General features: G+C 40.8%; 1 protein-coding gene across 1 annotated transcript; it reads right to left on the minus strand.

Moving 5' to 3' along the window:
- Positions 1-303: 303 nt before the first annotated feature.
- FGFBP3 (fibroblast growth factor binding protein 3) lies at positions 304-1,124 on the minus strand. Its single transcript, XM_033942970.1, has one exon. The coding sequence runs from the start codon at positions 1,122-1,124 to the stop codon at positions 408-410; it is 717 nt and encodes a 238-aa protein (XP_033798861.1). The 3' UTR covers positions 304-407.
- Positions 1,125-15,568: the final 14,444 nt, after the last annotated feature.

The following is a 15,568-nucleotide window of genomic DNA, read 5'->3' on the forward strand; positions in this document are numbered from 1 at the left end:
GCCCAATAGGGAAACTGAATTATTTGATTGATCTTCTGCACTATTTGAACAAAAAGACTTCAAGCACCACACTTTCATATTACAAAGTTATTTTTATTGTTCCACCTGCCACCCCACTGAATCACATTGATCAAATCAGAGAATTATATATGGCCAGTGTTAGGCTAGAAAGTACTACTGTTGGCGACAAAAAATAAATGCTAGTTTATTGGGGATTAATATAACTGTTTAATGATTTAGCCACGCTAAAATGTCATTGTCGGAAGAAATCATTTTGCATCCTGTAGCGAGTCCATAACTTATTTTAGCCCTGAAAGGATTTGTCAGTCTTGTTAGCATTAAACCAGTCCAAAGGAATTTGGCAGGCATTCAGTTAGGAAAGCGATTTGCTGCCCATTCTGATGGGTTTAACCATTCCAGAAATTGACAAAAAAGGAGCAAAGAGAATGCCATTTCTCTGCACAATAGGTCTCGGCCAGATCCTCACTGAACTCCGAGAGCTCATCATTAACCTCCCTGGCAGAGGTCGACAAGTTAGTCGGGGCTGCGGTGGGTGGATTCGGGCTCTGACTGGCTTTGGAACTGGGCTCCCTCCTCCCTGCCTTGCCCCCTTTCTCCATAGGCTCGGCCCCTGGCACCTGCACAGTCTCTTTCGCGCGCCCCCTTTTCCTCCCCTTGCCTCGTTCCTTCTCCGCCTGCGCACTGGTCCCTTTCTGCACCAGTGTGAGCTGGGACTCCGCAGCTGGTGCCTTCTTGCAGACCCGGGACTTGAGCGTTTTCTCTTCACAAGCCCTGGCCATTTTCTTGATCCTCCCGAGGATCTGCTTCCAGTACTGCTTGGCCTTGGTGCTGTAAGCAGGGCACAGCTGGGGCTCTCCCTCATACGTACACTGGTAGCTGCTGTTATCTGGCTCCGTACAACTCACGACTAAGCTGACCACCTGATCCCCGTTAATGTTCCAGGTACAGGCGTGCTTCTCTTTCGTTGACAGTTGCCCAGCACGCGCATAGGATGCAGCTTCTCCCTTTGTGCTGGCACGTTTTTCTTTTCTACCGGCCACTTCCTGAAAGTGGCTCAGGCAGCAAAGAAGGAGAATCAGCGGCAAGATATAGGATAAACTCATCGTACTGGGATCAATGTTGCTTTTAGTTTGGTAATTGAAGGGCACCCAAGCATTAGTAATATGTCCAAGCGTGGGAGTGCAGCGTTCTTCACATCCTAAAGAACCTAAAAAAAAAAAAAGAGAAGGGGGGTGCAAACATCTATCAGTTTCAGCCTGTGACACAGCACTGAAAGAGGCAGTGACAAGGAACTATTTGTGACTCCTTGATACTTATGAAAAATGACATTAATCTGAGCTTGCTATTATTAAATTTGGAAATTAGCTAAATTGTTAATTATACAACCAGATAAATTGAATTTTTATACTGGTACTATCAAAAACATATCCACATATGTTTGAAGAAAACATGAATGAATGGTGATTACTGAAGTGAACAATAGTCGGTATATTTACCCAAAGATGTTATGCTTAAAAAAGCTGAGCAGAAAAGAAGGAAACATTTTCATTTGGCACCAGATAATTGTAAACTCTATTATGCAAATAATATATCAATCTATGTAATAAAGACTTTTCTTTTTCATCACCCAAGAAAATAATGTTTTGAGAAGCAAATAGGATCCAAACCCTCAGTTTAATCAATTTCATAAATGCAAAATACAAGCACTTTTTAAAAAAAATTAAAACACACAAATATGTAAAACTCAATGTAGATATGTAACCAAAATAATGAAAATGAAATCAGCAGAAATACATGGCCAGAACAGAATTATCCTTCCTTAGCTACAAAGCTTACTATTATCACATTTTACAAATGCTGTGAATTTGAATTCGAAATGTAGCTGGATTTATTTTAGCCAACTTCAGGCAAACTATGTTTCCTAACTCTGATTATTTGCAGTTCAGTATAAACCAGTCAGACTTACCGAGTACTGGGCAAGATGCTGCTTGAGTGGACTAGCAAAGTGTGGAAGTATGTATGTGTGATTAGTCTAGGACAGAATATAATGGAAGTGAATGGGGCAGGAGGGGCCATCCCCCATCTATGCCCCTCCCTGGAAAACACCATGAAAGTACTGTGAGTGAGTGAGTGTGTGTGTGTGTGTGTGTAGATGAAGTAGCAACATAGGTTTGATCTCAATTTTTGTGAGGGGTGCAGTTTAATACTACAAAGTGCAGACAGAAAATACACAAAAACCTGAAAAAGCCTTGTAGCATTTTACTGTTAAAAGTTACACCATTATTTTCCACTACCCAAGTAAAATGGTTATCTTTTATTTGATATACTGTCTTTCTTCAGCAGATATCAAAGCGGTTTACAGTACATTGAACAGTAAGTAGGTACGCTAAGCAATTTCCCTGACTGTCCTGGCTGGCTCACAATCTAACTATTCCCTATAATCCTATGGCACTGTCTTAAATATATCTTTCAAGTCCCCTCAAATATATGTATCAATCACTATTATAGGACTTGTATATATCACAACTTTCCCTTATCTTATAAAGGACGCCTCAGCCCCACCACTCCACCGCTGTGTTAATTCTTGCTTGCTTGCTTTTCTCTCAAAATTACTGTAGAGTCGGATGACACGCACGCTCTCGGGAGACCCTTGATACAGCACTTTGGGTGCGAAACATGTCATGTCGGGTCAGACTCCCAGGCGTTGGCTGATGGAAAAGCTAAGTACACAGATAAATGTTTAGAGAACTTTATTTATTAAGTGAAATATAAAGATAGAAAAACACAACACTGAAAATGAAAAAAATATAAAGGTACAGCCAATGACGAAGTGCCACGTAATTTTTCCCGCAAGCAAGAAGTAACACAGCGGTGGAGTGGTGGGGCTGAGGCATCCTTTATAAGATAAGGGAAAGTTGTGATATATACAAGTTCACAATCTAACTATGGCATCTTAGAGGGAACCCCATAGTATAAGAGGGTTAAGTATAATTAAGTACAGGCCCCTTTTACTAAGCTGTGCCTAACACAGCTTAAAATGGCATACCATGGGAGATGCTGCAGTAAGTGCCAAATGTGTCTGCTAAAAAATGAATTTTGTGAAGTGGCACGTTAGAGGGCATTTCTCCACTAATCAGTACAGCTACATGAGCAGGCACTAACTGGTTAGGGGGATGGGACTGATATACCACCTTTTTATGGCACATCCAAAGCGGTTTACAATACTCCCCCGGTCATTCGCGGTCGGCGATTCACGGTCCCAGTCATTTGCAGTATTTTCCGACCGCAAATGACAGGGCAGGAGAGAGCAGCCGGAGCACCGGCGAGTGAAGGAAATCACTCGCAGTATGCTCCGACCGCCTCTTCCTGCACTAAAGTCGGGCCTCACCAATCAGGAGCTGCGTGTCAAAGCAGCTCCTGATTGGTGAGGCTTGACTTTAGTGCAGGAAGAGGCGGTCGGAACATACCGCGAGTGATTTCCTTCACTCGCCGACGCTCTGGATGCCCTCTCCTGTCTCCCCTGCTAAAAAACGTATTCGTGGTTTTTAAGATTTGCAGGGGTTCCTGGAACAGAACCCCCGTGAATATTGGGGGAGTACTGTACATATATACAGGTATTTATTTTTGTACCTGAGGCAATGGAAGATTAACCTCCCTTTTTACTAAGCTGTGGTAGAAGTTTCTATTGTGGCCCAGAGCGATAAATGCTCCAGTGCTGTTCTGACACTTGTAGGAATTCTATGATTGTTGGAGCATTTAGCGCTCTGGGCTGCATTAGAAACCTCTACTGCGGTTTAGTAATAGAAGGGTAAGTGACTTGCCTAGGGTCACAAGGGCAGCGCTGGAATCAATACCTAAACCTCAGGGTGCTGAGACAGCAGCTCTACCACTAGGCCACTCCTCACCTTGCATGGCTAGCATTTGAGCCCTTATCACCTACAAAATGGATGACGGTAAGGGCTCATGTGGTAATTTTTTTTTAATGGCTGCACACCAGCACCTTATATTATCTCCTTTTGAACATTCAATCACTATCTTATTGTAATAAAAGATATTTCCATTCAAAATATCTTTCCTTGCAAACGCCCAAAGTTCACACTTTGATTCTCAGAAACATCACTCTGTGTTCCATTTGGTTTCATACACAAAGCTTTATGTGTTAAATCTTCACCGGATCTTCTATTAATCATTAATTCACTCTCCTAGGTATATAAATATTTTAGCAGTTTTTTTTAATTATATGCTAGTACTTAGCTTTATCGTGGTTTCAGCTAGGGACATTGTACGCCGACAAGTTTCGTGGAGACGTTTTGTCAAGGTAAAGGTCCTATTTGTGTGCCACCACCTCTGTTGACCACTGTTCTTAGTAAAGTGAGACCACGGATAAAGCTAAGTACTAGCATATAATTTATAAAACTGCTAAAATATTTATATACCTATGAGGGTGAATTAATGATAATTAGAAGATCCGGTGAAGATTTAACATATAAAGCTTTGCGTATGAAACCAAATTGAATAAAGAGTGGTGTTTTTTAGTTCATGATATATTTTTTAATCTCACTTGTTGTTTTACCACTTATTTTGTTTTATTTTATCATTCAAATTTCATTTAAATTTCCCCAGAATTCTATTGCTTCAACGGTTCTCCCTCTGCATCTATTCTTATCTCCCCTCTTTTTTCAACCTTTCAAAGTCCTTTAGATCATTGTAGTCTTATTAGAATGTTTATTTTCTTATTTTTCTCATCTATTCTCTATTTTATTTCTTCATTACTCTACTAATTGTCATTTTTCCAGGTACTTTAGTTAGATTGTGAGCCTTCGGGACAGTAAGGGAATTTCTAAGTGCCTATATTACTTATAATTTTAATGCACCCTATTGTCTATTTTTCTGTAAACCGCTTAGAATCCTAACGGAGTTTAGCGGTATATAAGAAATAAATTACATTACAAATTACATGTTTCTGAGGATCAAAGTGTGAACTTTGGGCGTTTGAAAGGAAAGATATTTTGAATAGAAATATATTTTATGCACACTAATGACAACATTAACACATGCAATAAGGAGAGAGTAAAAAGGGAGCAAACAATGCATCTGAACAATATAAAAACAATTACTCATTTGCTGATTAAGAGAATTAGAGATCATTACAAGGGTCTCACAAAATGATGCAATTCTTAAATAACATAGCCTCAAAACTACTCATAAGGCATTATGACCTAGATTCTATAATAAATGATGCCTAACTTACCGCCTCCTTTACAGAGCCGGGCTAGGTTTTTAGCGCCGGCCGCAGCAGTAACAGCTCAGGCACTCATAGGAATTCTATGAGCGTCGCAGCTGTTACTGCAGCGGCCGGCGCTAAAAACGCTAGTGAGGCTTTGTGAAGGAGGGGTTAATTAGTCAATTAGGCTTAATTGGCACTGATAATTGAAAGTGTCACTATAAAGCAATTAAAAACAATTTTAAACATTACTTAGCTGGTAGGTGCCTACCAATTCGAGGTAGGTGTCTACTCTGAGGCACCTACCAGAAAGTAAACTAAACTAAACCTTAAGCTTATATACCGCATCTTTATAAGGACAGAGCTCGGCACGGTTTGCAAGAGTTTTGAAGAAAGGAAAATATAATAAGAATTAGTGATTCTATAGAGAGCAGCGGAATTTACATTTTTGAACATAGCCACATTTTCAGATGTTTTTGAAATAATTGGAAGCGAACCCAAGTTACGCAGCTGGACAGGAAAGTTATTCCAAAGCTCAGTAATTGTAAGATAAAGGGATTTTCCTAATTTTCCAATGTAGATAATGCCTTTTAACGAGGGGAAAGATAATTGAAGCTTTTGGATAGATCTGGTAATATCAGGTCTCACATGGTTAAGGCTGGATTTTGGGCATGATTTGACTTAGGCGCTGGTAGATGACGAATTTAGGCGCACTTGTTTATGCCAAGAAAACCCTGGCACACATAGAGTGCACCTAAGGTTTCAATGCTTAGGTATCATTAGGTGTGATTCTATAAATGGTGCCTAAAGGATGAGTGACAACTGCGCTCCTAAGAAGCGGAGACTTAGAGGGGATATGATAGAGATTTACAAAATCATGAAGGGCATAGAGAAAGTGGAGAGGGACAGATTCTTCAAGCTTTCGAAAACTATAACAACAAGAAGGCAGTCAGAAAAATTAAAAGGGGACAGATTCAGAACCAATGCTAGGAAGTTCTTCTTCACCTGGAATGCGCTTCCAGATGGCGTGATAGGACAAGGTACAGTACTGGAGTTCAAGAAGGGATTGGACAATTTCCTGAAGGAAAAGGGGATAGAAGGGTTTAGATAGAGGGTTACTAGACAGGTCTTGGACCTGGTGGGCCACCATGTGAGCGGACTGCTGGACATAATGGACCCCTGGTCTGACCCAGCAGAGGCACTGCTTATGTTCTTAAGTTAGGCGCCATTTATAGAATAACTTTAATGATTTGGGCGGAGGGACAGACAGACCACGTTATTCTTAAAAGTGTCACTATGGGTCTTCTAAGGTTGGGGTGTGGTTTTTTTTTGTTTGTTTTTTTTGCAATTTTCACAAGCTTCAGATAAGTTATTTTGAGTTTGTATGGTTTTGTTCCTCTGAATTTTCAAACTCTATGGGAGGTATACCAACCGAGGAGATACTTAAGGTCTGAAGGCACAGTGAGATTAATTTCGAGGAAGGAGAACACTGTCCGGTATGAAAAATCAAGAATGGCACTGATGTCCGTGGCAGGCGTAAAACAATGGAATCTCCTCTCTGGTATCCTGAGAAGAAGCTGTTCGGATCGATTACAGTTTAAGCGAATGCTAAAAACTCAGTTGTATGTAGATGCCTTCCTCTAATGCTATGTGAAAGGGAGATGTTTAAAGAGGGATCTGAACTATGAATAATGCTCTTTATTTATTAACGATTGATGATATGTAATCCTACTGTAGTTCCCTGCCATTTTTAGTGGGTTAAACGTGTGTACTGAAAGTGTGTTAATGTCTTCCCCCTCCTTTAGATACTTTACAATTAGTTTACACTATATGTATGCTATGCAATTGTTTCATAATAGATACCATTTTTTAAATCTTTTTTGATAATTTTTAATAGCGAAAGTATCATATTGAAAAAAGATTGTATACCCGCTCCACTTCTTTGTGTCTATCTTTTGATGACAGTTTGGTGGAATAGTTTGTCATTTTTTTATTATCTTTTAAACATACTATGCAAGATCTGAAATAGAGGGTAATAGACTTGGTAACAGTAGGGTAGGAGGGAGGTAATATAGAGCACATGTTAAACCTAAAGGAGCACAAAATTCTGGTGGTACATTATGTATATTAATTCTCCAAAATAAAGTCATGTTACTACTATTCATTTAAAGTTTCATGAATTTTTAGAAACTGCTCAATCCGTAATGAAAATTTCCATAAACATCCTTCTGAACTGAGAAAACACATATTCACAGTAGAAGGGAGACCTCTACTGGCCAGTTCTTAATGCAGCAATACTGTGCACAATGTGACTGAATAGGAATGACTAGAACGCAATTTAGGACTCCTTGTACAAAGGCGCACTAGGGCCTTAATTAAATTACATTACATTAGGGATTTCTATTTCGCCATTACCTTACAGTTCAAGGCGGATTACAAAAGAGTTAAAGAGGGTGTTCTACAAAAAGATTTCTGGTCTTTTTTTGGGAAAAAAAGAGTAGAGCAGTGCTAGCCGCTACCGCCTCATTTTGAGCAGGCAGTAGATTTTCGGCTAGCACACGCTATTCCGGTGCATGCATTAAAAACGCTAGCGCACCTTTGTAAAAGGAACCCCTCATGTTTACACAGTGAGGTTGCAATCAACACTGGAACCTGTTGTAGACTTCAGGTTAGATTGCCTCCCTGAAGCGTATTTAAAACTAATTTGAAGCCAATTTCAATTGCATTGCAAAAAGCAAGCAAACAAAAAATGTACAAAAGGACATGACAGTAGCAAAACTATCCAAACTCAGTAACATGAGACAAATAGCACTTGTAAGATATTTACTATCAAGCACTAACTCACCCTGTACAATGAAAAATGATTTGGGATGAACCAAGTAACTTAACCCCTCCTATACAAAGCTGCACTAGCGTTCTTAGCGCCGGCCACCATGGTAACGGCTCTCACTGTTACTGCCACTGTTACTGCCAGGGCCGGCGCTAAAAACGCTAGCGCGGCTTTGTAAAGGAGGGGGTTAGTTACAGAGTAAATGATAGCTAATTTCAACTTAGTCTGCCTGTCCAGTTTTTTCTGCTCTTGGATGAAAAAAACCCTTATAAAGAATAGGTGCCCATCCTTTAAAGTAGTGTTTTTCAACCACTGTTCCTAGATGTTGCCTGGTGTGCCGCAGGGCCGCCATCAGGGCAGTACTACCAGTCCTGCATTCAGGGGCCCAGAGCTGACAGGGGGCCCGGGCTCCCCCAGGGTCCTAGGCAGTGTTCTAATCAGGGGCGCCAGTAGCTCGCCAAGGCAAAGTGAGTCGATCACCCAGGACTCACTTTGTCTTGGCGATCTAATCTATCGAGCCGATAAGTCTTCTTCTCCTCGACGTCAATTCTGCAGTCGGTTCGGGCCAGCCAATCGCTGCCTGGCTGGGCGGAACTTCCTCTCCGATTGCAGAATTGACGTCAGGGAGAGCATGCGTCGGCTTTGGGGCCTGTTATCCATTGGTGGGTCCTGTTCCCCAATGGCAGCGGCAGTGGCAGTGGCTTGGGGAACGGCAGGGAGAAAGAAAGAAAGGGGGCAGGCAGGGAAACAGAAGGAAAGAAGAGAAACAGAAAAAAAGAAAGAAAGGTCAGGGAGAGAGGAAGAAAAAGTTGGGGGAGGGAATGAGGTGTGGAGGAGAGAAAGCATACAGGCTGATAGAAGGGAAGAAAGATTGGATGCACAGTCAGAAGAAGAAAGTGCAACCAGAAATCACCAGACAAGGTAGGAAAAATTATTTTATTTTAAATTTAGCAAAGTGGAGGCAGTATTACCACAGTTTTCAAAGGAATTTGCCCAAATAACTTAATAGTTAACTGGGTAAATTCCCAGAGATGAAAACTTCCTTTCACTTACTATGCACAGTTCTGAATTTATATCTGCTGTCTATATTTTACAATATGGTCACCTTTTACTAAACCGCAATAGTGGTTTTTAGCGCAGGGAGCCTATGAGCGTCAAGAGCAGCGCTGGGCATTCAGCGCAGCTCCCTGCGCTAAAAACTGCTATTGTGGTTTAATAAAAAGGATGGAGGGTATATTTGTCTATTTTTGTATGGTTGTTACTGAGGTGACAATGCATAGAGTCATCTGCCTTGACCTCTTTGAAAAAAACCCAGAATAGGAATGATAATTAACATTTTCTCAGCGTATAGTGTGCTTTGTGTTTTTTAATTTTATTATTGGTAGATCATTTTGACTTGGTCATTTTAAAGTAGCTCACAAGCTCAAAAAGTTTGGGCACCTCTGAGCTACAGCGTTGAAACTGTGTATTTCTATTTTATCCCCCTTTTTACAAAACTGTGGAGCGTTTTTTAGCGCCAGCCTTGGTGGTAGCAGCTCTGATGCTCAGAATTCTATGAGTGTCAGGGCTGTTACCACTGTGGCTAAAATCCACACTACAGTTTTGTAAAAGGGTGAGGGGTTAGTTTGTGGTGACATATTCCATACTAGGCGAAGGTGTTTTCTGTGTTCTGTGTGTTTGAAAGACATGGTTTTCTGTTAGGATTGACGGTGTAGGATTGATCTGTGCTGGTCTGGCTTGTTTAGTTTTACAGAGCTGTCATCTGGAGCTGTCATCCGCTGGCTCATCGGGGATCGATCAGAAGAGTGCTGAGTGTGACGGACAGCGGCTATCTGGAGGAGACAAGCGCAGTAAGTCCTGAGTGACAGTGAGATACTGCAGTGATGGACAAGTTTTTGAAAAGGAAAGAACTAGACTCTGAACAAAATTTGGAGCCAGATGAGAGCCCAAGTATGAGTGGGGGTCAAAAGAAAGCAAAGATGGTTAGCGCAAGCAAATTCTCTGGCGCAAGGCAATATAGCGAAAGCTATATTTCAGTTGGATTTACTTTCACTGGAGATGCAAACAAACCAACTCCACTGTGCGTGGTGTGTGGTGAAAAGCTAGCTAACAGTGCTATGGTCCCAAGCAAACTTAAACGCCATCTCCAAACGAAACACCCTTCGCTTCAAAACAAGAATGCGGACTATTTTGTTCGCCTGCGTGACAACACGGAGAAACAGGCAACTTTCATGAGAAAAACCACAAAGGTAAATGAAAGAGTTCTTAAAGCTAGCTATCAAGTTGCTGAACTTATAGCCAAGTCAAAAAAGTCGCACACTGTGGCAGAGACATTAATACTTCCTGCCTGCAAAGCTATTGTAGAGGAGATGCTCGGACCTGAAGCAGCTAAGGAAATAGCCAAAGTCCCTCTCTCAGACAACACAATTTCCAGACGTATTAATGACATGTCTGCAGACATCGAAAGTGTGGTTTTGGAAAAGATCCGTATCAGTGAGAAATTTGCATTGCAACTTGACGAGTCTACTGATATCAGTGGACATGCTCAACTCTTGGCCAATGTGCGTTTTGTTGATGGTGATGCAATTAGAGAAAACTTCTTTTTTTGCAAGGCATTGCCAGAAAAAACAACAGGAGAAGAAATTTTTCGGGTCACATCAGAATACCTTGAAAAAGGAGGACTTAAGTGGGAAAACTGCACAAGTGTCTGTCCGGTGGTTGTCGCGTGGCAAGGTCTTGGTTCGTGTGTATGAGCTGCGGGAGGAACTTAAAGTGTTTCTGACAAATGAGAGGTCAGATTACGCAAAGCAGCTTGCAAGTGATGAGTGGTGTGCAAGGCTGGCATTCCTGGCAGATATATTTTATCATCTGAATGAACTGAACACACGAATGCAAGGCCAAAGTGAAAACCTGCTTACAAGTACAGATAAAATAAATGGATTCCGTTCAAAGGTGCAACTCTGGCATCAACACGTGGAAAGTGGCAATCTTGAAATGTTCACACTCACCAAACAATGGCAAGGTGTTCACACTGCTGCACTTTGTGAGATAATAGTTAAACATTTAAAAACTCTTGAGGAGAAGTTGTCATTTTATTTCTCTTCAGTCTCCACTGAATGCCTTGACTGGGTTAGAGACCCTTATAGCTCAGCATCAGTTGGTGGAAAGGACATGACTTTACAGGAGCAGGAGGAACTAACTGAACTGAGACAAAATCGTGGTTTCAAGCTAAGATTTACTGATCTACCTTTGGACAGTTTTTGGTTGGATACCGCCAAGGAGTTCCCCCTTCTGGCAAACAAAGCTATTTTGACATTGCTCCCATTTTCCACTACATATCTGTGTGAGATTAGCTTTTCAAGCATGATTGCTATAAAAACCAAATACAGAGAGAGACTGAGAGCTGTTGACGAAGAGCTACGTGTGTGTCTTTCTTCGATTCCAGCCAGAATATCAGCTTTGTGTTCAGCCAAACAGGCCCAGGTTTCGCACTGAATAAAGTATTTTATAATTTTTCACTATTCTGTTTACTTAATATTTCATAATAAAGTAATTATAAAATACTTTCTTTGTGTTTATTTGATTCCTATTCAAGAGAATTACTTTATATATAGTCAATATAGGCACAGAGTTAAATTTTTTAACATTTTCTAATGGTGGTGTGCCTCGTGATTTTTTTCATGAAACAAGTGTGCCTTTGCCCAAAAAAGGTTGAAAAACACTGCTTTAAAGTGACCTGGGAGAAGTAGCCTCTTGTTAGACAGCATCCTATAGGTCAATGTTAACAAATCTATGTACAGCCTAAAGGGCTAAAAGCAAAGAAGCCAGTTTAATAATGTTAATTGCAGGCAGTGTCAGGCAGCCTAATAAATCCAATGGGCAAGAGCGCCAGCAGAGAGCAAAGCAGTCTAATGACACTATTATATTTCACTATAGGTTTTCTGACAATGATTAAAAACTCATCGAACTTGTTATTTCTACTTCAGCTTAATCTTATAAATCTTCAGAGACCTCAGCGATACAACCCTTATCGGCTCAATCGTACCCAATCGTCACTGGTTTCGCTCTCTATTATATATTGCAACTTTCATTTAAATCAACTTATAGCCATACATATTGTTCTTCAATAACAAATGTGAAGAAATTTCTTCAAATGTGCTGTGATGAAACTTCAATGACTCATAGTTGGAAACAGGATACTGGCCACTGTTGGAACAGGATACTGGGGTTGATGGACCTTCGGTCTGCTGCAGTATAGCAATTCTTATGTTTTTGGCTATTAATAAATTTAGTCTTACCCACAAGACTTGTATAAAAAGACAGCAATGCAATCTCATGGTTCCTATGAACAAGGCATATTCTTGTAGTCTTTCAGAAAATGGGTAGTAATGCATAGTTAGTCTCTCCCTTTTGATACTGTTACAGTAGTAAGTATTTATCTGACTATTAATCCTAAGAGATTTTCAAAGAGGGAAGGGTGCTGTAGAGATCAGGAAGATGGTAGATGATGTATAATGTGAGCAAGTGCAAAGTGATGCATATGGGAAAGAGGAACCCGAACGTAGGGTTCCATGTTGAGAATCACCACCCAGGAACGGGATCTAGGTGTCATCGTTGAGGATATGATGAAACCCTCTGCTTAATGTGCGGCGGTGGCTAAGAAAGTAAATAGAATGTTAGGAATTATCAGGAAAGGAATTGAAAACAAAGATGAAAATGTTAAAATGCCTTTGTATTGGGAAACAAATTCTTATGTCTTTTTGGAACCTTTACATTTGGGAAACTTTTCTAGCTGATAAAACTGCTGCTGCTTAAGTTGATGATTAAGATAATCTTTTACCTGTGGGTTTAAATGGGATCAAGTATAAATTTCCTGTCACGCATGTGAATTAGTCACTCTCTCCATGATGTGGGCTTGGCATTTATTTTAATTTCCTATTGGCTTATGTAATGATGATGGATTTATTTTTCTGTTTTTCTTGTGATTTCCAAATATTATCATATATGCAGAAATCTTAATTACAAAAAAAAAGCCTTTGTATTGCTCTATGGTGTGGCTGCACCTCAAATACTGTGTGCAATTCCGGTTGCTCCATCTCAAAAAAGATATAGCGGAATTAGAAAACGTACTTAGAAAGATGACAAAAATGATAAAAGGAATGGGACGACTTCCCTTTGAGAAAAGACTAAAGTGGCTAGGGCTCATAGTCTGGAGGAAAGATGACTCAGGGGAGATAGGATCAAGATCTTTAAAATGCTGAGTAGAGTGGAGCAGGTAGATGTGAGTCGCTCGTTTACTCTTTCTAAAAAGACTAGGGTTAGAGGGGGCTTGAGGAGTTGCCGTACAGCGAAAGATTAGAGAAACTGGGCCTCTTCTCCCTCGAACAGAGGAGATTGAGAGGGGACATGATCGAAACATTCAAGGTACTGAAGGAAATAGACTTAGTAGATAAGGTCAGGTTGTTCACCCTCTCCAAGGTAGGGAGAATGAGAGGGCACTCTCTAAAATTGAAAGGGGATAGATTCCGTACAAACATAAGGAAGTTCTTCTTCGCCCAGAGAGTGGTAGAAAACTGGAACGCTCTTCCAGAGTCTCTCATAGGGGAAAACACCCTCCAGGGATTCAAGACAAAGTTAGACAAGTTCCTGCTGAACAAGGACGTACGCTGATAAGGCTAGTCTCAGTTAGGGCGCTGGTCTTTGACCAGAGGGCCGCCGCGTGAGCGGACTGCAGGGCACGATGGACCGCTGGTCTGACCCAGCAGCGGCAATTCTTATGTTCTTATGTAATGAAGCTACTAAATGGTAGATTTAAAATAAACAGAAGAAAATATTTCTTCACTCGGGGCTAAATTCTCAAAACTTCACATTAAAAACCAATGGGCCACTGTTGCCCTGCCGCTATTGTAGCAATTTAAAAAAGGCAAGTCATTCTCCGGAAAACAAGAACGCAAATGAGGTTGGCGGAGAGTTGCGAAGGTTCGCTAAATTTGTACGTGCTCATCGCGGGTGATCGCGATCGGCGCATGAGCAGAATAAATGCACACGCCCCTCCCCCACAAATTGAAGAGCAGCAGGAGAGATGCTCACTTCCGCCACCGAAGTCAAGCATCCCCTCCCCCACCCACAGCAGCAGGAGAAATGCCCTCTCCCTTCCACTGCCCCGCCCACCAGCAATGGGAAAGATTCACTCCAGTTTACTGCAGCCCCTGAAACCCACAGCATTTTACTATTAACTAGATTTTGTCTCCAAAGAAAATACATATCCCTAGTAAATCTTCAGTGAATGTGTGAGTCACCAGTTCATATCACAATGATCTTCAAGGTCCCCATCTGGCAATTATTCATGAATTGCAGTTAGGGGCAATTTCTTTCTTTAGAACATTTGACAATTTAGAAAGGGCCAACTTGCAATCTTCTCGTGTGTTTCAGTTTTAATAAATCTATTATCTCAGCTATTCCTCAGTGGTACTGGCTCAGAAAAAAAAAATATTTATAGACCATAAACAATTTTGGCCATGTAATGGGCACCTTAGATTTGTGACTGAGAGCTAAATTAAGTTTATGACTTTGATGATACAAAAATACAGTAGGCATGTGGAAATGTTTAACATGCATGGCTTGGTTGGACAAACAATCTCATTATATGAGCCCTTCACCCAGCATCTATTATCTTAGCCCTTGTTAGAGCCGCAATCATAGTGAGAATGGCAAGAGTAGCTCACCTCTGCAAAGTGAAATAGGAAAGACAGCATCAATCTCCAATCTAGTTATTAGACACTACTTATTCAGGATAGAATGCTATTTTGAGCACCAAAACAATTTAAAAACCCAGATGATTGCTTTGAAATATTTTCTCTGTATGCAGAATATTTAAGCTAAAGAATCATCTTCACTGCAATTTTTCTTTTATTACAAATAAGATTTCAAGAGGAATGTGTGCATGTATCCAATACATTTTAAATCTCCAAATAACAAGCAAAAATTTGACCCTTGATAATCCACAGAAACAGAAGTCAACCGAAAGCAAAAACACTGTGGAGAAGATGATGTCCAAGATGCAGGCTTTATTGAAAATACAGTCAATTAATCCACATGACGAGATATCTAGGACCCAAATGATTAGGGCCTATGGACCCAACAAGGTCCGTGTTTCGACAAACCTGTCTTCCTCAGAGGTCCCTGAAGGTCCTAATGCAAAAACTCGTGGGTCAAAGGCTACTATGCACTATTGAGGATCACTCAATGGTGCAGAGTTTTCACCCAGAATTGTTTTTAGCCTTTGAGCCATGACTTTTGGCATTAGGACCTTCAGGGACCCCTGAGGAAGATAGGTTTGTCGAAACACGGACCGTGTTGGGTCCATAGGTCCCAATCATTTGGGTCCTAGATATCTCGTCATGTGAATTGACTGTATTTTCAATAAAGCCTGCATCTTGGACATCATCTTCTCCACGGTGTTTTTGCTTTCGGTTGAAATCTCCAAATAAGTC

This window comes from Geotrypetes seraphini, chromosome 4 (genome assembly GCF_902459505.1).
Source record: "Geotrypetes seraphini chromosome 4, aGeoSer1.1, whole genome shotgun sequence".
Classification (NCBI taxonomy): Eukaryota; Metazoa; Chordata; class Amphibia; order Gymnophiona; family Dermophiidae; genus Geotrypetes; species Geotrypetes seraphini.

What these genes read in the sequence shown, in the direction of transcription:
- FGFBP3 (XM_033942970.1), bottom strand. Translation starts at nt 1,124, where the DNA reads ATGAGTTTATCCTATATCTTGCCGCTGATTCTCCTTCTTTGCTGCCTG.